Genomic DNA, 21,467 nt, shown 5'->3' with positions numbered 1-21,467 from the left:
ATAGAAGCAGTTTGGGAGAATAGTTGGGGCTAGGCATTGGATCAACAGTTACGTTCTCTAGGTGTTCATTTTCTCACAACCTGTGGATCTGTCTGCAGATGCAACAAAAAGCCCTTTCCCCAAACTATATGTACTTCACTTTCACTCAGGTAATAGACAAGAAGTTCTCAAGTCAGAGAAGGGTCCAAAAAATATCAAACCTATTTTTTGTGTTCTAAGACACTGAATGCCTGCGATTTCTGAAAGGAGTGGATTTAGCAGCCTCTTCAGGATTTGCAGAACCAAGACTCCCGGATGAATCTGAGCCACTATTCTCGCCTTGTCCCCCTTTGCTTGAAAAGAGCTTTGCAAAGACCTTTGATTTGAGCAACCCTCTCATTTTACTAACTGCAGCCTTGTCAACATTGCTTTTACCATCATTCCTCTCACTACTGGCCAATCTTTCAATCATTGTTCAGCTGTTTTCTTATATTATTGTCCTACAGAAACTGGAAGATTTGAATTGTGGATTCTTTTTCTGAAGCTTACACCAGCTGTGATCTAATTGGCCAGTGTAAGTGACCATAGGTGCGGGGCTCATTTGATTTACAATATTGAGATGGTCATATTGCCGTTTTAATTAACTCATTTTATTTATGTATATGAACTAGAGACGCCATATCAGTTGCATTCTTCTACTTGTCTTTCTTTTATTTCTGTTTTTGGCATGGAGGAGAAGGAAAATGCATGATCCCTATAAAATTAATCAAAAGAAATAATTACAGCAGCAAAATAGAGAACAATTCAACCCGGAAACAAAATTTACTAAAGATACTCAAAACAAAAGGAGTGTAACATCTAACTGATATGCATAACTTTTTCATTTTGCAGTCTTCTTCTTGGATTTTTTTCTGGAATAATCGGTAATATTTAAATCTGAATTTAATTCGCGCACAAAGTTACCATATTATCTACTTGAAACCGGGTATGCATTATTTTTTTCTCTATAACTTCTCATAATGATATCCAACTTTACATAACTTTTGTTGACAAAATATTTTGTGGACACTTCATTAGCTATAATGAGTTGTGTTCCTCTTCTGCTGCAATACTGATAGAGTTCTGTTTTCTAAGGGACCAGCTTTTACTACTAAGTACTACTTGCAAGTCCAATTAAATTTTTCTTTGTAAGTTTCCTGTTTTCCTTATTCAGATCATGTCTTCTGTTGAGCTGCAGACACTTCAACATTAAGATTTGATCTAACAGCTAGTGTTCCCTTAAATCTTTGATTCTTAATCATTCTGCAAATTTATTAGGATTTGGTATAATAATAGTGTTACATGGATCTCATCCTAAGATTCTTCATGATTTGCATATATATTACCCTTCATTCAATAGACAACCTATGAGTCTAGGACTGTACCCATTTAATAAAATTCTTGAAGTTCTTGTCAGATTGACCACCTTCTTTGACATTAGTCATGGCCATTCTCTTGAGTTTGGAAGCCGTTGCTTTATAATTTTCATCTCCAAGAAGTTGCTCTACCTTGTTCTGAATTTCACCTCTCATGATAATTCCACTCTTGTTCTTATCAACCCTCAACCCCACCTTCCAAATATCACATATGTAGCTCTCATTGAGGAACTGGTCTGCAAAATATAGCCAGCACAAGAAGGGAACCCCGTTGCTTACGCCTTCCATTGTAGAGTTCCACCCACAGTGACTTAGGAAGCAAGCAACAGAAGGATGAGAAAGAACCTTCTGTTGTGGTGCCCATTTCACCATCAAACCTTTAGGGCCTACCCTTTCTTCATATCCTTCTGGGAAGTGAGTACTTTCATATATGTCCGGCCTCACAACCCACAGGAATGGCCTATTGGACAGTTCAAGGGCCAAAGCCAGTTCTTGGAATTGGGTTTGATCAAAAAGTGTGAGGCTTCCAAATGCAACATAGATGACTGAGCAGGGTGGTTGTCCATCCAACCACTGTAAGCAAGTTGAGTCTTGTGGCCACAAGCTGCCTGCTGAGTTGCCGAGATGGCTACTAGCTAAAACTGGTCCTATTGGTACTATTCGAGGCTCTACAGTGAATGCTGCTGTAACGACCCCAAAATTTCGAGCCTAAAAACTCAAAATTTTAAAGTCGTTAAACACAAATAATCTCAAATAAACCGAAATCATTTAAGTGTAACAGCGGATCAATTCTGAGTTCTCAATACAACTCAGACAACCAATTATTACAACCCAAATTATAATCCATACACAAAATGGAAATGTAATAATTCTCACAAATCACTCACAAATCTCACAATTGAAAATACACAAATTCTCACACACGAATCCATGCTAAAATCTCACCACAAGTAGGATCCGAACGACTTCGAGCCTCTGTAATCGTCACTCAACCTCCACTAATCAGCACCTGCAGAGTTATCCCCTACACCATCGAATTGGTGCACCGGGATTGTAAACACAAACCCGGTAAGCTTATAGCTCGTATGAGTAAAATCACAATACAGTTCGCATATCAATATATACGAAAGATCACAAAACAACAAATATAAATGCCCCCATGAGCCAATGGTCAGCCCATCTGGTTGACCCAAAGACATATGAAATAAAAAGCTCATGAGGAAATTAAGTAACCCTTCTGGTTACCCAATGCATTTATAATACGGGTACCAAGAACGCTGGTACACATCTGTTACCCCTCTCGTAATACACCGTTGATATTGGATAGCCACCCGCTACCCAACATCCAAAATACACTGAGTACCCATGAGCAGATAACCACCCGTTACCTCGCATGCAGTACTAAGGCAGACAGACTAGAGCTCTAACTGTATCGTAACTTTCGCCCGGCCAAAGGCTAGGTTTCGACTTGCCAAACACGTACAATAATCTCACATCATATTGTACCAAAAATCAGGTCCGAAGACAATTCACATTTTAACAATCTCAATGTTAAAAATCACGTACAATAATCCCACATCATATTGTACAATTCAAATCACATGCTCAATATAATCACAATAAAATCATAACAGTATATTATATAGCAAACTATATATATTCGTACTTATTTACCATTTATACAATATATATATAATCTACTATATCTTATACATGTCATATTTCACTACACATGCTCATTTCTCACTTCCGTCATCGAAATGACTATTTTTAATGAATTAATAACAGTACGTAATTTAATGAACTATATATATAATATGTACTTATTACCATTATACTGTATATATGTAGTCCACTAAATTATATACATGTTGTAATTCATTTGATAAACACACTTGCAAAAATGTTGAATCACCACGAGGGTAGATTCGTAATTCAGTGAGATTTTACTCACCTTATCGACTCGAGCGTAAATCCTCAATTCCCGATGATAATTCCTTTCCTCGATTAATGATCACCTTAAAAGAATAAGAAAAGAATTTAGAATCGTTTCGTAAACCTTTAAATGCCGTAACAGTATTAATTGGTTACTGTTCAGTAATTTTCGGTTTTACGAAATTACTGTTCACGGTTCACTATTCACGGTTACTGTGCAATACTCAATTAATACGTATTTCTGTGAGTATAAGTACTATATACGTATTTCTGTACGTATAAATACTATATACGTATTTTTGTACGTATAAATGTTATACACGTATTTTTGTACGTATAAATATTAAATACGTATTTCTGTACGTATAAATAATAATACGTATTTCTGTACGTATAAATATTAAATACGTATTTCTGTACGTATAAATAATAATACGTATTTCTGTACGTATAAATAATAATACGTATTTCTGTACGTATAAATAATAATACGTATTTCTGTACGTATAAATATTAATACGTATTTCTGTACGTATAAATATTAATACGTATTTTTGTACGTATAAATATTAATACGTATTTCTGTACGTATACGTACGATTTAAATGTAAATACAAACTCAGTAAATAAAATTTACTAAATTACCCTTTTACAAATTATTTTTTTACATTTACTGAAAGTAATTTATAATTACATTTACCGAAGGTAAAAATTAATTACATTTACCGTAGTAAATAAAATTTACATTTACATTTCAGTAAATTACCAAAATACCCCTATCGGAAAACACTGTCGCACCACCGCACGTGGCGGCGCGTGGGGTACACGCGCCACCCGCCGGCAGGCCGCGCGTGGGGCACACGCGCCGAGCCCTGGGACGGCGTGTAACACGCCACCGCCGCCCCATTTCTCTCCCTTTTTCTCCTCTCTTCTCCGCCACGGCCTCACGCCGCCCCTAGACTATCCACACCCTCACACGCGCCGCTTAAGGCGGCGGTGTCCCCCTCCTCCTTCCTCTGTCCCCGATCTGCAACCAAACCTTCCCAATCCAACAAAACCACACCAAACAATCAAACAATCGACTAAATCAACTCACCCTTACCTAACCCACGCCTTGGAGTCACCGGTGATCGTCGGAGGGATGTATGCCAGCGGCGATGAAATCTGCAGGCCTCGGGTTGATGCGGAGGGACTCACGCCGACGCGGGGAGGTGTGGCGAGCTCGAGGGTGGCTGAGGGAGTCCTTGCGGCGATGCTAGGCTGGGCGGTGTACTTCACGGTGCCTCGGAAGGAGGCAGATCGGTGAGAGGATTTTCGGAGAGAGAGAGGGCTCGGGGTGAGTGAGAGAGAGCGAGAGAGGGAGAGAGAGAGAGAGAAGGGAGGCGGGCCGAATGAGGGGTTTCCAATTATGGAAACCCTAATCTCATAAATGTTCTATTTATACTAGTTTCCAAATCGGAAACTAACTTCCGACGTTAATAACTTTTACTTACGATGTCCGTTTCGAACGTGTCACATACTCACGAACTCGTATCGACGAGCTCTACAACTTCCGTGAAGAAAGTTTTCGAAACCGAGCAACGGATTAAAAGTCGATATAAACGTTCGGAAACGTAACGTTTTTTCGAATTAAACGTTCCGATAACGTATCCGTTACTCGTTTCATAACGTCGTAACCAATCACATCCATTCTAATTAAATTTCACAACTTAATAAAATTAAATTCAATTTCAAATATTGTTTGAAAACGAGGGTTATTACAGCTGCTGGCTCCAGTTCGTATGTTGAGTTGCAAATTAGCCTGTCTACTACTTTCAGATTCTTGTTGCTTCTACTCATAAATTTGAATATTATTTTCTGAGCAGCTGTATCGCCCATACAATTCCACATAAAGTTTGTAGATTTGATGATGGGCATTTTTTGTGCCAACTGAACCATCTGGTTTTGCAGTACAGTTCCTGCGTGCCAAAACTATTGATTTAGGTAATAACATAAGAATGAAACAAGTCTACCGCATACAACAAGATATAAGATCTGAAAATTCTTCTTGGACTTATTTTCAGAACCATAACCTTATGCAGGTAAAAATGACATTTCTTGCTTATGATTTATGTTACGACATTGCGCTTTTGTCCAAGAAGATATTGGGCACAAGATCGAGTCTCCTTGTGTTTTTTTCTGCTGTGTATGTGGGTAACTAAGAACACTGGATGAGACTCAATTAAAAGTTGATTTTAATTACAAATTTACAATATTATTCTCCTGTACTATAGTTTAAAGAGTGAAGTTATTTTAAGAACCGGTATTGGAAAAAGTTAATTAGTCGTGGTGGGAATAGCTTACCATCATTGTCAATGATTTCTACAGGAATTAGCTTTGGGATGCAAAATTTCAACACCAAACTTGCAGCAGCTGCAGGCCAAAAGGCTACCACCTTTGCAATCTTCATTTTTCGTGCCACTTCCAGAGCCCATCCACAACTCTCATCAGCAATGAGGCAACTGATTCTTCCTCCTTCCCCTTGGTTGATATTCTCTATGAGCTCCTCCAACTTTTGGGACATGAATTCATGTATTTCTTCAGTTAACAAACGTACCGAATTCATGTCCTCCCCTGGTTCTAGCCCATCTGGAATTGAAACCAGATGAATCTGATCGTACCCTGTGGGATTTTCATGAGCCAAGGATTTAATGACTTGATTGTGATAACATTCTGTGTGAACAAATGTGACTCTGAAGTCATGTTTCGTCAAAGATTGTGAGAGCTCCATCAAGGGCAATACATGGCCTTGTGCGGGATATGGAAAAGCTAGGATATGTTGCTTGCTCATTTTTGTTCTGTATTTCTCTGTTTTGAGTTTGAGATGTAGGGTAATAATATTGTAGCTTCTCAAAGCTATACATAAAAGAAGCTTGGAGGAGGCATTGTGTCTTCTTCATGATCATTGGTCCTTTTGGAATTTTAAAGATTGGGAATCAACCGCTTTCTAATTGTTTCTCAGATTCTTCATTACCTTAGTTTGTCAGAGGTCATTGTCTCTCTTGCCGTTCATGTGCTTTCATATCAGACGGCTTTCATTATAATCACCCTCTCTTATTGCCTCATACGTTTGTCCCATAACTAGGAGAAGTAGATTTAAATTGCTTTCAAGAACTCTTAAACTCTAATACGATTTGATTCGTTAGTGAGTATACTCCTAGGTGCCCCAAGTCCAAAGGATGGACAATGAGATTGTAAAAATCCTCACTTCAGAATGTGTCTGAAATTGCAAACATCAAATATTCTTCTACTTGGCTGATTCTTTCTGGAACTCCTGGGTGGCTTCTCTCCATTACTTGTGAAGTTTGGGACGCAATGATATGAACTTCAGACCATTTCTTCACAAGAGAAGAGCCAGTATCAACTTGACATTGGCTACAAAACAGGTACAAACTACAAACACTTGATAATTTAGGGGACATAATACCTATTAAACATTTTAATTCATCTGCCGTAATTTTGATTTCATTTTGTTTGGAGTTATTATGAGTTTCATTAACTCATCACATCTTCTTAAGAGCTACAAACTTGTGTTATGTCTAGAATCAATCTTACAGGAAGCCTTGCCTTTATTTCAAGTAATGTTCTCGGCAAAGAAATATTTAGGATTTGCTGTGGGAGAAATGTAAATGTTTTACACATAACATTTTCATGGAACATCTTCTTTTTAGAAACTTTAAACTTGCTTGAGAAAGTCTATGACTTCATCCATTCAATGAAGTTCTTAAATATCTTGTTTGACTGGCCACCTTCCTTGGCACTAGTCATGGCTATCTCCTTGAGTTTCAAAGCCCTTGCTCTGAAATAGATGTCGCCAAGAAGTTGCTTCACCTTCTTCTTAATCTCTCCTTTAGGAATGATACCACTCTCATTTTTAGTAAACTTCAATCCCACATTCCAGATATCACAAATATAACTCTCATTAAGGAACTGGTCTGCGAAGTATGGCCAACACAAGAAGGGAACCCCATTGCTTATACCTTCCAAGGTAGAGTTCCAACCACAGTGGCTTAGGAAGCAAGCAATTGAAGGATGGGATAGAACCTTCTGTTGTGGAGCCCATCCCACCATCAACCCTTTAGAGCCTACTCTTTCTTTATATCCTTCAGGGTAGGGAGTTGTTTCTGAGATGTCTGCTCTCACAACCCACAGGAATGGCCTATTGGACTCTTCAAGAGCCAAAGCCAATTCTTGGAACTGAGTTTGATCAAAAATTGTGAAGCTTCCAAATGCAACATATATGACTGAGGAAGGTGATTGTTGATCAAGCCATTCTAAGCAACTTGAGTCAGGTGGCCAGAAGTTTCCTGCTGAATTGTCAAGGCGATTGCTTGCCAAAAGCGGGCCTATTGGTAAAATCTGTGGTGCCAAGTTGAATGCTCCAGGTTCTAGGTCAAGTACTGAGTTACATACTACCCAGTCAGCCAATTTTACAGTCTTGTTGCTTCTTAGCATTACTTGGAATATAATTCTCTGAGTTGTTACATCACCAATGCATAACCATGTCAAATCTTCTGTTTTCATGGTGGGCATGCTTGGTGCTAATTTGATTATCTGGCTTTTTAATGCAGTTCCTGACAGGGAAGACAAAAAATTATAAGTATAAAAGGTAGAAATATAATATAACTGCAGATTAATTAACACCTCAAGTGTTATCTGATTTTTTTTAAGTATTACCTACAAGTATCTTTCTTGTTTACAACCTACAAAGACGAAAATTTGAGAAGTTCTTAATAGAGGACTCAGAAAAAATCTTACAATAAATACAAATTTAGAAATTATTTGTTCATTACTTGAAATAAACTCCCATATATATGGAATTAAGGCACATGACTAATAAATTGCACGGCAACATGTTGCATATATATATATATATATATGTATATAACTATATATATTACTGACAAGTAGGTGACATAAGAGAAACTCACCATCATCATCAATGATTCCTGCATGAATTAATTTTGGGATACAAAACTCCAGTGCCAAAAGTGCAGCTGAGGCAGGCCAGAAGGCAGCTTTTTTAATTTTCATTTTCTCTGCTACTTCCAGTGCCCATCCATTACCCTCATCAGCAATGATACAGGCAACTTTATTACCTTCTTCTTCGTTGATCTTCTCTATGAGCTCCTCCAACTTCTCAGGCATGACTCTAAGTATTGCTTCACATAACTTCCCTAGCTCATTTCTATCCTCCCACGGTTCTAACCCATCTGGAATTGAAACCATATGAATTTGATCATCCTTTGTATGATATTTATCTGGCAAGGAATTCATGACTCGCTTGTGATTAAAATCTGTGTTCACAAACGTGACTTTGAAGCCTTCATTCACTAAGCACTGAGATAATTCCATCAAGGGAATTACATGGCCTTGCGCTGGAAAAGGAATAGCTACAATATGTGGCTTGCTCATTTTTATCTCGACTGTTCCTCTCTTTTTTTTCTTCCTTTTTTTTTACTTCAGATGATTTAAATGTAGTTTCTCGGCCATACTATATAGGAGGTTCGAGCATCGGTTTAGCCGCTCAGGAGATCTCTTACTGTTGCTTTTGTCTTCATGGCATTGGTTTTATTTGGGCCTCAAACTCTGGGGATTAACCACTTTGTCGTCTTGCTATTCAGATTTAGTCATTACCATGTATCTGTTTCTTACCGATTACATTCCCCCTTCTGGTTTATTCTGTTGTTTGTTTGAAACTTTCAGTTAAAGGCTTTAGTTTCATCACTAAGTTGTTTTATACTCTTGGTTTTTATTTAGTGGAACTACCTTATTGAAAATGTTAAAAGTTTACATAGGGCTTGATCTCAATAATTCCTCTAAAGATACTCTTTTATTAAGAATGCACATAGCTGAATCAACTGGCCATAAGAAAAATCATAGGTGCCGGAAGTTATATTAATATGATGGTGAAATCATCTTTAAATGTATATATGATTTTGAGAACATTAATTATATCTGGTTTCATTTTGTGTTAAATTGGTTGTGTCAGTGTACTCTTTTATTATTACTTCTGATGATTTGGGGACAGGCTAAGAGTTGAACAAATTTGCTTTTAATTCCTAGCAGCTGGTCCATCTTATCTATGATTTCTCTGCTTGTTGTGATTCCACTAGCTTTCATCTCTTTCAAACCCAAATCAACCTTCCAAGTCGTTGAAATGTAGGTTTGATTAAGAAACGTACTGATCAGCAAAGTAAGGCCAGCATTGAGTCCCTTAATCCTAACCTTCCATGGTTGAATTCCAACCACAATGGCTCACCACCAACACGAATGGTCTATTCGAGAGTTCAAGACTCAAGGCCAATTCTTTCAAGTTTCAACTGTATTAGATTAAAGACGGCTAAGCTACCAAAATCAACATACACTATAGATTGTGTTGTTTGTTGATATGATCAAGCCAAGTCAAGCAAGAGTCTTCTCCTGCAAACTCTATATTGAGCCGATTGCTGCCAAAAGTGGACCTATTGGTAAAATGTGTGGATTCATAGTAAATGATGAGTTGCAAAGTAACCACTTTACCAATTTGCTTAATTTGTTGTTTGTGAGTGTTAACGTTGTGATTATACTTTGTGATACGCTGTATTCTTTGCAGGTGAGATACGCCGTACTCCTTGTCTCTTTCCTGTCACAAGTGGCACACGCCGTCAAAGTAGAGACCACGGTGGCGTGGTCTTCAACTCTCCGACGCTCAAGTTAGGCTAATGGTAATTTATGCAGAGTTACAGTAGAGGGTGTAGTGTACTTACCTTATGAGGTCAATGGTTTGACCTTTTATTGTTGAGTTGAGGTAGATCATTTACTTATCTCCCAGTGTGGGACGAGGTCCGATTAAGGTGTTCTCTTGAGTCTTCTTTGAGATGCGCGTAGCCGGTTTGGGCCGCGGGGCAGCCCATTGTACAGCTAGTGCGGCTGGCTCACTGTTAGTAGTGCGAGACTGGGCTATTTGTTAGTCTTAATGCACTGATAGTTGTGCTGATTATGGCGGGCATAAGTCTATGCCAACAGTGAGCATAAGTTCGTACACATTTTTTTTTCATAGCAATTTGCTTAATTTGTTGTTTGTGAGCATAAGTTCCTACACATTTTTTTGCATAGCCTTGTTTCAAAGGCATGCCCACTCAAATTCCTGCGTGTTCATGGGAGGCATATCTGGTGACATCGATATCTTTTTTCTCAAGTAATGTCTCAAGTCTAGGAGGTCATATGAAAAGTTTACACATTCAAAACCTACATTGTAGTGTGCGAATGATCCCTTCTCATATATATATATATATATATATATGATACTAGCAAGTTTAGTGCAAGTTAATAAGGAAAGAAGTAGAGCCTGTTTCTGTTTCGATCTGTTTATTATATATAGTTTGCTCAACCTTATTTAAATGATACAATATAAGATTCAAACATTAGATCTCAAAATTTGGACCAGTCATCGATCCTCAATGTAATTAACAAGGAAATCCAAATCCCAATTACAAAAATTGGGAATTGCTGACAAAAGTCAATGGCTTTCTTCTCGCTTCAATTCTCTGCGTTCAAGGCTCTGATTCACAGACAGACTTGAGTCCAACATATGGCACTAGTCACCCTCCCTAGTCAATAACAAGCATTTACAGGATCGATTACAGATGAAGGATCAAAAAATAATACCTAGCTAGCTATAGCTCGCCACCCTTCAAGGGATGCGAAGTTTCGAATTGACGTCCTCCAACTTGGCAAACCAGCTGGGTATTATCCTTGAAGCATAGGGATAGAGATCCTTGTATGTCTTTTTAGTTGTTCCTACCGCAACATCAGCGGCTTGCGATACCTCTGCATTAGTCCAATCACCACATTTCTCAATGTGATCAAATGCATATGCGCGCATGGTACAATCAAGCATGCAATAATGCATGAATTAAGATTGCACATGTTGCATCAATATCTCATAAGTGTTAAGGGACTCTTAATTGCTTAGGATTAAGAGACGCAGCAATATTGCATGAATAAGTACTCTTATATGCTCAGATGACCAACTCAGAATATTGTTCTAAGAAATTCAAGTCAAAACATGCAGAATGTTTTAAAACAAAGCAATTAGTCTCGCTTATTTTCTTCTCTCCATAGATTACATAATAATAAACCAAACTACCTAGGAACTAAACCAATTAATAAGAAAGTAGTTGACTATATACAACATCTACTTGACTTAGCTTGTATATATAAATTAATCAACCTAGACTAATTCGGTTTTAGAATAACTTAAATCCTTACAACCTACCTCCTTATGACATTCATGGCAGGCATATATGACACATTTATGCGACAACTAAACATTCATCACATAAATTAAAGAATACGCAAGCAATATATGCACATAGTATGTGAACATAAATATGCACAACCAAGAATGTTAAAGGATATGGTTTTCACCTTTAAGGCTTGTCACGTCGTTTGAGAGCTGCACCACCATGTACATAACCGCAGCCAGAACCGACTTCGGCGTCCTCCTCACATCAAACTCCTTCAAAATCTCTAATGTCTCGTTCACCGCCTTCATCCCTTGATGTTTCATACCAATGGAAGAGCAGCTCCGCCGCGTAAGATCCTCGGCATGAATGATTTTGCTATCCATCTCCAGCACTTTCTTCAACTGTTCCTTCATCTTATTAATATCTTTCTTACTAGCTCCATTCCCAACCGTGGCGATTTCCTTTAGTGTTCGAGGGTTGCCCTCTTCATGGCAAGCGAGGAATAGACAAGCAGTCGTCAACGCCTCGTCTTTTCTTCCCCTACAAAACTTCTTATCGTCTGCCTCCTTATAAATCTGTTGAGCACGAGTCACCACTGTGTTCATAAGCCCTAACATGCCAGCTTTCGAAGCAATGGCGCCGAAAGCTTGTGTGAGAGACCTATCAGGGTTCTGCTGCTTCTGCACCATCTTGTTAGCCCGGCCGAAACTTCTCAACTGATTATCAGACCCAACGGCGTTGTTGTTTTTGGCGTTGGAAATCATGGTGCCGAGGCCGCCGTTGTGGAGTAAAGGATTGACGGGCTCGCCGGTTCGTTGAGGGTCATTGTCGTTTTCGGTGTCGGCGAAGGTTCGCCACTCGGCGGAGGTGTCGACATAGTGGGCTTCGAGAACAAGACCGCACTCGGAGCAGATGGTGTCGCCTTGACGGTGGTCTAAGACGGTCTGAGTGAATCTGTTGCAGTCTTTACAGAACTGATCGGTGTCGGAGACCTCGTAGGCCATTAGTTATATTTAAGAGGAGGCTGTGCGGAAGAGAAAGCGCTCTTAGGGTTTTTTGGTTGTTGTGTAGAACTAAAACGCACCCCCACTGTGTATATATAGAGGCTTAAGTCGGTGAGCCGCCGACCTATTATTATATATCATAATCTTTGGTGATATGTATTCCTAAAGAAATACATTTTCTCTTTGGAAAATTATTCACCAATGATTGTCACGTAAATTCAGATCGAATCCAATATCCTATACCAAATAGATTAGTCATTCAAATCATAAGTTACAATGCATATGACCTTCATTCATGACATATTCTAAGTATTTTCAAAAAAAAAAAAGACATATTCTAAGTGACTAGGAATATGGGTTGACCCCTTACTTCTATAGGGTTTAGAATGGTACACATGTGAGTCCTGTCTACTATCTCTACATGAGTTCAGGTTGAAATCTTTATCCAAATAGGTAATTTACGAAAATTACTAGCGATTTGTTATGATATTACCGGGTCATTTGAATATTTTTGGGTGAAAACTTTACCAGACGCAATATTAGAATGTGTGCTTGCATCATACGAGTACAGTAGAGGTTAACCAAGTACAAGATGGAGATGGATTTTCTTCTCCAAAGGAAGGAGGTCTTCTTAACCTACCTATAAATAAAACAAAGTATATTATACATGCTGACAGGGACGAGCTTGAACGGGTCCTACACTACCCGGTGGCAAATCCTCAGGCCCAAGTGGACTGGAGATGATGACGATTATAAAACAAGAATGTGTCCTCCCAGTGCCTCTATTGTTGTCAGCATTCCACATCAATTTAAAGAAAGCACGGAAAGCCTATTCAATCTTCCTCGTACGTAACCAAACTAGTGTTTGGTATAGGACTTTGTCTCTCTCATACATCATTTTCCAAGGATGGTGAATCAGATACTGACTTAGACAGACAGAGAAGTCCAGTGGAGACCAGTTCCGTTAATTATAAGAATCATGGAGGACAATGACAAGTACTACATTATCATAGAATCATTTGAATCCTTTTCTATGTTTTGTCATGTATGTAATAAAAGCCAAGCCTTTCCTTGTCCTTTACTCTATTTCCACGCTTTATGGGAGGGACAACAGAATCAATGTCTTGCTTAGAATATCAATGCCCAACTGAGACCTTGTACTTTTCAAGCTGCAACCTTTTCAGGGAGATCTTGTGCTTGTTCCCCTAAATCGAATCACACACACAAGTACGAGGTATCAATCAACATCATCCACATGTGACTGATGAAAAGCAATCATTAATGGAAGGAAAAAAGTCAGAAGAGGTAAGCTTTAAAAAGAGCTCCAACTTTGAGGTGGAGTCTCCCAAATAAGAATCTGTCGGATAACAATCAACTTACAATCAACTATACTTTTCATAATATATTATTATTCCATCCCCCCCCCCCCCTCCCCTAATTGCTTGCTGATCAAGGTTCCCTAGTTCACCAGCGCAGCTCTACGCAGAACATACCAATACATAAAAGAGAAACCTACAATGCCGAAGATTGCTGTATAAATTAGGTATGCTAACTTAGACTTGAGCGACTAGGGACATTCAGACACCATTCTCCTGCTACTACAACAGGTGCTACCTATTCTTCCTCGGAACATAAATATACAACAGAACAATATGTACTTCCCAAAAATGACAACAATAGGTGTTGGTCCAAAAATGAACGAGCAGCCTTTAGTTACTTGGGGCCGACTTCCTGCATTCCATCCTTGAATTGATTCTTCAATGCCGGCATGTGTCAGTATAAAGAGAGATGATCATAGACGGTTGCAGTGAGTGGTATATGTGAATGCCAATAGATCATATGGGAAGAAGAGCATTCGGTTGGGGAAGGGATTGACCAATTGATAATCACAGTGAGAGACACTGTACCCCTTCCGGTAGATTTTTTGGCAATGGCTGTCCAGTGACGTATCGTTGGGGACATGGTCTAGATGTGCCCGACGCAGATGAGGTTCCAGACATATCTGCTCGGGGGAGATGGAACTTCGCAAAACGGTTGATGACAGAAAATCTTTCCAACTCCTGACATTCCAGTCTTACATCTAAAATTGATGCTGCCCTGTCTAACCTGCACCATTGAATGGAAGTCCAGCAATAAAGCAGACTGCATTGCTATACATAACAAGGTATTTAGATGAAAACTTAAACTCATTAATTTATTCAGTTTAGGTTTCCAAGGAACACGTGTACTTTTGATCCAGAAATCAGAAGATTTTCTGCTTTGTAAAAGAGCGAATCACTCCAACTGCTTAGAGCTGGTTTGAATAGTGGAAAAAAATAAAAATCTCTAATTCAACCCCCTATTACATATGGATCTGTATTGATGAGAATTGTTCAAGAAGGTCTGACAAATGACGAAAGTTATAACATACCTCAACAATTCATTTTCCAGCTTCTTTGATCTATCCGTCAAGTCTCCCACAATTTTTGAAAAGAACTGGTCATCATCTTTCTCAGAAACTTTGGGCTTATCCAGAATCCTATGTGAAACAGTACATAGAGAAGGCACCTCTTGTCATACTAAGTCGATCACAAGTCTTAACAATTTAAAGCAGGTCAACAAATCTTTCTTTGCTCACTTAACAAACATGAAGATGTACACTTACATGTTACTGCTGTCCAGTTGCTTAAGAGTACTGTTTCTCTTGCTACAGGTCAGACTGCATGCATCACCAATGGCCAGCATCGCTACAAAATATGTCACACTATCATAGTGCAGAGCAGCATTTGCTGAGAGAAGAGATGCTGGTGCGGGGCCGAGCAAATGCTGCATAAACTGTGTTGTAAAAATAAGCCTTCTCTTGGCTCGAAACATGGGCGGTACATCTTCAATCATCCCAAACTCATCTGGAACCTGTCATTGGAACAGAAGATGTTACAGTCGCATGGATTGCAATACCTAATAAAGTGAAACTATGATGAGCTGCCACATAAATTCATTATCAGAAACTCACTTTCTCAACCAACCGATTGGATGCCAATGCCCAATCTTCTTCTGACAAACTGCATTAAAAAAATGCATCCCATTAGTTAACATGAGCAGACAACAAAACCAGTGTGTATGTGGTGGTTAGGTGGGTCTGTAATTTTTGTCTTCCAATCCAAAATGATTGGAAAAGGGTCAAGTAAAACCTTTCATCAGCTAAAGGAAGAGAGTTTGGAGGAAAAAAAATAGAACATCATCCTAATCATCAGTAATAGTTATTCTTCAAACAACAAATTCGAGCACAAAATCAGAATAATTGGTCAAAAAAGCAAATACCTGAAATCTTGAACCTCTTTGGAACCTTGTGCCACTTTGTGCCATGGTTGGTCACATATTGCAATTTTACGTTTCTTTGGTCTCACGATATCCGTACTTTGGTTGCTGGCATTTGAAATCAACCCACAAGGAGCTATCAAGGGTTCATTTGGCACAATATTGGCAGCTGTGCCTGGCCAGACCTTGCTGCTCTGATTAACATCAGAAGCCTCTATTTGGTCCACATGTGTGTTTAGACTCTGGGAAGGCTTGAAATAAGAGAACTTCCCGACAGCAGTCCTTGCATCCTGCATCAGTGGCCCCTGTCCATTTCTTAAATTCCCATACTGCTTAAACCAGTTCGCTGCCATGTATAGATTAGCCCGAGAAGCTTCAGCATGGATAGGTGTCCCATTACTTCCAGCACATTGACTCTGAGAATCAGTTTCACCAAATGCAACCATCCCTTGAGCTTGCAGAGCAGATTGTGGTGAACCTTTCATGCTTGGATCTTCTCTTGCCTCTGACAAGAAACTTGGTACATTGGTATTTCCATGTGGTAATGACTTGAGGTGTGATGCAGTACTCAGTTCACCATCCTTATTATGATCATAGACTGACTGCTGTCCTGCCATAATAGTTGCCTGTTGAGCATCCAGATCCCTCCCACTTGGAACAGTCACCATATTCTTCATTGCCTGCACTTGCTGCAGCAGGGAGTAATTTTGACCAAAACCATGTGATGGATTTAGAGCATGGCCAATTAATTGGAGGTTTCTTACTGTGGGAGACAGCCCATTGTTGTCACCAGTACGTATTCTATCAGGATCCTGTAAGTTTGAATTAGCCAACATAGAACCTGAGGGCAAAGCACCTGGATTAGAGACATTCCTCACCCCTACTTGTGAAGCCTCAAGCATTCCAGTAAACATTGCTTTCTGGCTCCTCTCTTTCGCATGCTTCTCTTCTGGAGAAGTGAAGCCTTGTAAAGGCCCTCCACCTTGTTGGGAATTCAGACTATTCAGCTCCTTCAAAGTCAATGGAGTAGTTTCCATACTATCATTTGAAAAAACAACTGTGGAAGCCTTTTGAGGTTCCATTCCAGAAACATGTTGCATACTTGCTTTATTTGTCCATAAATTGTGTGGCCTGAATGAAACTCCACCCTGGGGAGGCATGCCCGAACTAAAAGCAGGATGAGATACTGGCACAGATTCCAGAATAGGGAATTGTTGACCATCAGGGTTGACAAAAGTTTGCTGAGAACTATTTTCAGATTGAGCAAGATCTGAATGCGGATGTCCAGTTGCAGTAGCAGGTAATGTTGCCTGTGTAGACGGACCTGATGCATGTGGATTAAACAAAACTTGTGTCGGAAGCTGATTCCTTAGAAACGTAGGACTGGATGTAATTTCTGCAATAGAGCCCCCATGCATATAAGATTGGGAGATGCTTGGTTGTCCCCCAATACTAAGCTTATCATCCCAGCGACCTCTTGGTGATGATTCATGAGATCTGGACAGAGATTGAGATGATGGTGGTGAAGTAGCCAAGTAGGCCTGATTCTTTTCTCCTAAATCAGAATCCATTTGCCTTGCTGGTTGTAGCAACCCCTGAGGGGAGAACTGAGCATTTAAATTGGACTGTAGTTGAGACGGGGGAGCCAATTTCAAAGCAAAACCCTGAGAAGCAGAAGACTGATTGTACATTTGATTAATAGATGCTACAGGATATTTTGCATCAGTCATCTCAGATAATGGATTAAATCCACTGGGGTCAAACTGTGCACCAGAGGAATTCTCCTTCAACCTGTCAACCTTGTTAAGAAGTTCCAGCATATTTTGACTGCCATGACTGAGTCATCCAAAGATTCCAAAAGAACAAACAAAACAAAAAAATAGTTAGAAAAAGGATCGTTGGAACAAAAACAGCAAAATACAAAGAATACAAATGCATGCAGTAATGTGTAATCATTGCTCTGGGAAAATGTACAAATGTTCACTATTTTGCAAAGGTCAAAATCAACAAATAGCAACTACCTTGTTGCAGCTGTGAGATGGACGCCACTAGGACCAACTGATCTGCCTACTCTAGCAGATGTATCAACTGGCTTACAGTCGTAAGAGTTATCATTTTGGAAGCAACTTTGCTGCTCATATGTTTTTTCGTCCCTCCAATGGGAGTTCTGAATAATAGGGTTACTATTACTCATTTGTCGCTGTCTTTCACCTAGTCCTGCATCCTCATCTTTGTTGCCAGATACCATACGCTGCACATAATCAAGCTTACTGTTATCTCGAACTTGTTGACTGCTTTCCTGATGGGTCTTAGATATGTGTGCATTTGGCACAGACGGGAAGTTAAACATATGTGGATTTTGTCTGCTCCTCAGAGTATCATCTGAGCTAGATTGTAGTTGCTCCAATTGTCCAGCTGATCTTGAAAATGAAGTTACCCTGGTATCACCATCCATCTTCCAGAGACTGCCATCAGAGTTTCTCTTGTACATGGCTCCATTATTATCACCTGTCCAATGATCAACCACACTGTTATGAGAGCTGAAAATAGGAGTATTTAGAGCAGCCAATGGATAACTAACATTCCTACCTTCAGGTTTATTACTTGGATGTGTAATAGCATATTGGTCTATTCTCTGCCGAGGTGCATCACACTCAGAGAGCTCATTTCTTTGACTGACCCATGTGTTGTCCAAATGGCCGAGTGACTGTTGAACCTGTTGTCGGGAGTTATGATCCAACCATTCACTATTACTTCTGGGGGACTTCTGAATGGATTCATGAGATTCATCCTGGTGGAGACTTTCTCTATGCTCTGATTTGTATTGAATGCCTGGCTGCTGAAATCCAGGAAAGCTAGAACTAACACTGGAATCATTAAGCATCGGAGAAGGTTTGGAACTGTAGGAAGAGGCCGAATGTAAGTTGTTAACCGCCCAATTTCCTTGTTGCTTCTCACTGTCCAAGATGTTCGAAGGCTGATTCCCAGATGACAACTCTGTATTCTGAAAACTTAAACCGCTCCACTCCTCATGTAGACCAGTATCACTACTAGAATCAGCCACAGCAGACTGCATGAGTGCACTCCAGCTTCCTAACCCTCCACCAGAAATATCATTACAATTTACCAAAGAAGGATCCCAAAGGCTATCATCTGTATTAAACAAAATCTTCTCTTCCATTGGATCTAGAGGAACTAGACCTTGTGAAGGGCCATGCTGCATTGTATTGCTTTGAGACGTATCAGGCCAACCATCTCGCTCTTGCTTTCCATTAAGTCCCCGCAGAGATGCCTCTGTTTGTAGAGCATTCTCTTGCTGGAGGCTCCCCAAGGTAGATCCACAATTTAAACCCGGAACAGTAGCTTGTCCAAACATATTTTTCCCCTGAAAGCCTTGTTTGGATATGAAAGCTCCTTGAGGCAAGAAAACCTGATCTGGAGTAGTACAATGATCACCTAGAAAGGAGTTACTGAAGGCTGATGCCTGCACAGCAGGCTTCTGTACTTGATTAGCCTTGGTCAACAAATTTACAGAATCTTGAGACATAGACTGGAGATGGGGATACTGACTCATAGTTCCCCTTCCACTAGAAATAGGAGTACCATATAGGGACACGTCAAACTGTTGAGGAGCCTGACCCATTGACTGCAAAGTCTGACCTTGCTCTGGTGAAAAACTAACTCTATTAGATACATTTTGTCCAGTAGGAGATGCACCTCGCTGCACCCAATTCATCAACATTTGGGGTGTATCATTAACAGGTGTTCCATTGATGAGAGGTGAAAACTGAACCCCAGCAGCCTGCTTAGCAACTGCAGAGAGCTGATTAACTGAATTATGTTGCCTCGAGTCACCAAACTGCTGTACTTGCTGCTGCCTCTGAAGTTCTTGCAGTTGCTTGAACACTAGGTGTTGCTGCAACAACTGCATTTCATTGTACCCTGATTGATGCATTGAATGATGTGGTGAAATGCCTTGTTGTCCCCTTGAAAACTGCTGCTGCCTTCCAATAAAGTTAATCTCGGTGGAGGCTTCAGTAACTTCCGACCTTTCTGAATTGGTTGTCAGGGTGGGACTATCACCTGACGCATAATCTTGCTCTGAGTTAAGGATAGATAAGCTGTGTGATGCTAAATTTTGTGGAACAAAACCTGTGGTCTCACCCAAAAACTGAACTTGATTCTGGCTTGCCTGAAAAATGTCTCTTCCAAGCATATATTCATTCGTCTTCAGATATTGGTGCCCAGGTTGAAGATTGGACAATCCAGGTCTCTGAGTCAAGTGTGAATAGTCTTGATTAAATGACACATTCAAAGATCCATTGCCATTTCTTCTCTCAGAATCTGAAAAATACCACAACAGTACATTAGGGAATTTAATAACTAAATGGGTTTAAAAATTGACAGGGTTACAGGTGGGGAGGGGAGGGGAGGGAGATTGTGTATATCAAGAATGATCCACTATTTTGCGATACATGAAGGAAACTCTGCATTCATGAAAATAAAACTAGCGAGCTTATCATGCAATTGCAGAAACCACAAAAAGTGAAACCACTTCTACCTAATTGTTGGATGTTGTTCTTCAGACTGAAATTTAGAGGCCCAGTGATCTCTCTTTGTTTTTCCTGCCACTGATTGTAAATAAGGCCAGGCCAATTACCATCCGCAACTTGAGACTGACGGGTATAGTTTTCTAGCTCATACAAATTGTGGATCCTGCCTTCAAATTCGTTACCAGGCATTAAATTTCCAGGCAACAAATTTTCCCAACTAATTGCTTTTTTGAAAAATAGCTACGACGGCAGCTGTATCAAACTGCCACATCTCTACAACTCTGCTCAAGACCATAAGTTAATACTCCAAAATGGCCACAGACTTCCCATAGACGCATACCAAAACAATAACCTGCAATAAAGAGAGGGAAAAGTTTAAGCATACAAACGAATAACGAAGTATCCACAGACGATTTGAACACTTATAAAAGAACGATTATTAAGTGAAGCTCCTAAGGTCTCCAAAATTCAAACATGGAAGCTACATCCACAAAGTAATATCACATGTCTAACTAACATGTCTAAATCACATGTCTCATTTACTTAGTAAATGTCTTCCAATTGCAATGCACATTAACAAGCGTCATAAACTGCTAGCAAATCGTCTACATCACTTTCAATCACTTCAAAATCAACACTAGACCATAACACGTATAAAAGTCGACATCAGGGCAGCTTCAAGATCCAAACTTTTCGATACCCTCCTCGAAAACAAACTCACTTCATGAATCTCAAGTTCTAAACTTAAAAACACAGTGAACCAGAAATGAAACTTCACCAATAGCTCAACCTAATCAAACCAAGTTCCTGAACAAGCATTCAAACACTATAATCAAACCAAAACCACATAAATATACACAAAACCAACAATAAAAATCGAAACTTTACACCACAGACACAAATCTCAACCAAGCAAGCCCTAAAAACCCCAATTCCCCCCAAAACAAAATCACCACAATTGACCACTACAGACCTCAATTTGACTAAAATCAGAAACCCTCTCATTTCTCACCG

General features: G+C 39.6%; 4 protein-coding genes across 5 annotated transcripts; all 4 read right to left on the bottom strand.

The window, feature by feature from the left end:
- Positions 1-1,391: 1,391 nt before the first annotated feature.
- Positions 1,392-6,159, bottom strand: LOC126798103 (UDP-glycosyltransferase 83A1-like). Its single transcript, XM_050524945.1, has 3 exons — positions 5,673-6,159; positions 5,079-5,287; positions 1,392-2,060 (listed from the first exon to the last, which is right to left on the bottom strand). The coding sequence occupies exons 1-3, from the start codon at positions 6,157-6,159 to the stop codon at positions 1,392-1,394; spliced, it is 1,365 nt and encodes a 454-aa protein (XP_050380902.1).
- Positions 6,160-7,064: 905 nt separating this feature from the next.
- Positions 7,065-8,819, bottom strand: LOC126798114 (UDP-glycosyltransferase 83A1-like). Its single transcript, XM_050524955.1, has 2 exons — positions 8,300-8,819; positions 7,065-7,942 (listed from the first exon to the last, which is right to left on the bottom strand). The coding sequence occupies exons 1-2, from the start codon at positions 8,781-8,783 to the stop codon at positions 7,065-7,067; spliced, it is 1,362 nt and encodes a 453-aa protein (XP_050380912.1). The 5' UTR covers positions 8,784-8,819.
- Positions 8,820-11,043: 2,224 nt separating this feature from the next.
- On the bottom strand, positions 11,044-12,603 carry LOC126798113 (transcription initiation factor IIB-like). The gene is made up of 2 exons (XM_050524954.1): positions 11,781-12,603; positions 11,044-11,180 (listed from the first exon to the last, which is right to left on the bottom strand). Exons 1-2 carry the CDS (start codon positions 12,601-12,603, stop codon positions 11,044-11,046), a joined length of 960 nt encoding a protein of 319 aa, XP_050380911.1.
- Positions 12,604-14,044: 1,441 nt separating this feature from the next.
- Positions 14,045-20,805, bottom strand: LOC126798091 (uncharacterized). Of its 2 annotated transcripts, none has more exons than XM_050524927.1 (8): positions 20,462-20,805; positions 18,490-20,244; positions 17,922-18,408; positions 15,904-17,736; positions 15,596-15,644; positions 15,248-15,495; positions 15,014-15,121; positions 14,045-14,709 (listed from the first exon to the last, which is right to left on the bottom strand). In XM_050524927.1, exons 1-8 carry the CDS (start codon positions 20,640-20,642, stop codon positions 14,490-14,492), a joined length of 4,881 nt encoding a protein of 1,626 aa, XP_050380884.1. In that variant the 5' UTR covers positions 20,643-20,805; the 3' UTR covers positions 14,045-14,489. The 2 variants fall into 2 exon arrangements, with proteins under 2 accessions (XP_050380884.1, XP_050380885.1); XM_050524928.1 differs by having other exon boundaries at positions 15,904-17,727.
- Between the last annotated feature and the right edge of the window lie 662 nt (positions 20,806-21,467).

Source organism: Argentina anserina, chromosome 6 (assembly GCF_933775445.1).
Source record: "Argentina anserina chromosome 6, drPotAnse1.1, whole genome shotgun sequence".
NCBI classification, from domain to species: domain Eukaryota; kingdom Viridiplantae; phylum Streptophyta; class Magnoliopsida; order Rosales; family Rosaceae; genus Argentina; species Argentina anserina.
The sequence above is the reverse complement of the archived record's forward strand: the minus strand, read 5'-3'. Positions and strand labels throughout refer to the sequence as shown.

Bases quoted from the DNA above. Each gene is read 5' to 3' on its own strand.
- LOC126798103 (XM_050524945.1), bottom strand. From the start codon at position 6,159: ATGAGCAAGCAACATATCCTAGCTTTTCCATATCCCGCACAAGGCCAT. The intron at 5,288-5,672 runs GTAAGCTATTCC...TTTGGCACGCAG, and splicing joins AGAAATCATTGACAATGATG to GAACTGTACTGCAAAACCAG. The intron at 2,061-5,078 runs GTTTTCAAACAA...TTCACTGTAGAG, and splicing joins CAGCAGCTGTAATAACCCTC to CCTCGAATAGTACCAATAGG.
- LOC126798113 (XM_050524954.1), bottom strand. From the start codon at position 12,603: ATGGCCTACGAGGTCTCCGACACCGATCAGTTCTGTAAAGACTGCAAC. The intron at 11,181-11,780 runs GTGAAAACCATA...GGACTAATGCAG, and splicing joins CGACGTGACAAGCCTTAAAG to AGGTATCGCAAGCCGCTGAT.
- LOC126798091 (XM_050524927.1), bottom strand. From the start codon at position 20,642: ATGCCTGGTAACGAATTTGAAGGCAGGATCCACAATTTGTATGAGCTA. The intron at 18,409-18,489 runs GTAGGAATGTTA...ATCATTGGACAG, and splicing joins TCCAAGTAATAAACCTGAAG to GTGATAATAATGGAGCCATG. The intron at 15,122-15,247 runs GTAAGTGTACAT...TGTTTCACATAG, and splicing joins CAACTGGACAGCAGTAACAT to GATTCTGGATAAGCCCAAAG.
- LOC126798114 (XM_050524955.1), bottom strand. From the start codon at position 8,783: ATGAGCAAGCCACATATTGTAGCTATTCCTTTTCCAGCGCAAGGCCAT. The intron at 7,943-8,299 runs GTGAGTTTCTCT...CTTCCCTGTCAG, and splicing joins AGGAATCATTGATGATGATG to GAACTGCATTAAAAAGCCAG.